The sequence below is a fragment of the Morone saxatilis genome, unplaced genomic scaffold, assembly GCF_004916995.1.
Source record: "Morone saxatilis isolate NCDOM2014 unplaced genomic scaffold, NCSU_SB_2.0 Contig4, whole genome shotgun sequence".
Classification (NCBI taxonomy): domain Eukaryota; kingdom Metazoa; phylum Chordata; class Actinopteri; family Moronidae; genus Morone; species Morone saxatilis.
In genome coordinates, this window is record NW_023339984.1 from 13,597,478 (window position 1) to 13,598,481 (window position 1,004).

At 44.3% G+C, this 1,004-nt stretch overlaps 1 protein-coding gene across 4 annotated transcripts in view; it reads left to right on the forward strand.

Moving 5' to 3' along the window:
• LOC118337856 (heterogeneous nuclear ribonucleoprotein C) overlaps nucleotides 1–998 on the forward strand; it is an 8,715-nt gene extending 7,717 nt beyond the window's left edge. For all 4 annotated transcript variants that reach the window (XM_035674979.1, XM_035674975.1, XM_035674976.1 and 1 more), the window contains 2 exons: nucleotides 282–433; nucleotides 709–998. In XM_035674979.1, the coding sequence (XP_035530872.1) occupies nucleotides 282–433; nucleotides 709–816 (260 nt within the window). In that variant the 3' untranslated portion in view covers nucleotides 817–998. The remainder of the gene's footprint in view (nucleotides 1–281; nucleotides 434–708) is intronic.
• Nucleotides 999–1,004: the final 6 nt, after the last annotated feature.

The following is a 1,004-nucleotide window of genomic DNA, read 5'->3' on the forward strand; positions in this document are numbered from 1 at the left end:
CCCCCCCCCCCTTCACAACACACAAGATCTGTGACTCATTCTGCACTAGCATGAGTCATGAAGGGTCATACTCAATTTTTGAATATACAAGTTTCTTCCAATACAATGTACTGAAGTCTTTCATTTAAGGGTGACCCAACCAACCTTTGCCGTCATGTAAAATCCTCACATCTTTCAAGCTAACTAGCACCAGTAGCAGCTAGGAACAAATGCCTTCCTCCCTTGTAAGTTTCTCTCTTTGTTTTTTTTATCCCCCCGGCCGCCTCCCTCCATTTACTCAGAGATGAAGAGCAGCAAATCGGAACCTGGTGAGGTGTCCTCCCTCAACTCCTCCACCTCCAGCAAGAAAGACGACAGCCTGAAACGGGACAGAGAGAGCCAGGAGCTGAACGACTCCGAGGAGGAGGGAGATCTGCTGGAGGACGAAGACGAGGTGAGGAGCGGGGATGAGGAGACTTTTTAAGCAAATAGCTTTAATATTTTTTTTGTTTCAGTCAGTTGATCACTCAGTAAGTCAGTCTATAAATGTATATGTAATTATAGAAAAAAAAATTCACAGAGCCAAAGATGATTTCTTAACATTGCTTTTTTTTAACAATTGTCCAAAACCTTAAGCAATTCCATCCTTTTTTTAAAACCCAATTATCCTCTTATATCGTTTACTGCATGTGATGAAGTGTTATTTGTCCCCGTTCCCACTCTGTGCAGATTAAAAGCAGAGGGAGGGAGGAAGATGACGATGAGGACGAGGAGGAGGAAGGCGAGCAGGAGGAAGGAGAGGACGACGGCGATAGCGCCAACGGAGATGACTCCTAAACACTACACAGGCAGACAGACGCACACACGCACACAAACACACACACATACACAAAACAAATTGTGTATGATTGTATCTCCGCACCAGACTTGTACACAGTGGTCATGTGCTCATTTCTGCTGAACTGACTGGACATTTCTATACAGTGTATTGTAGATATTGCGCTCTCTCTCTCTTTCTCACACAC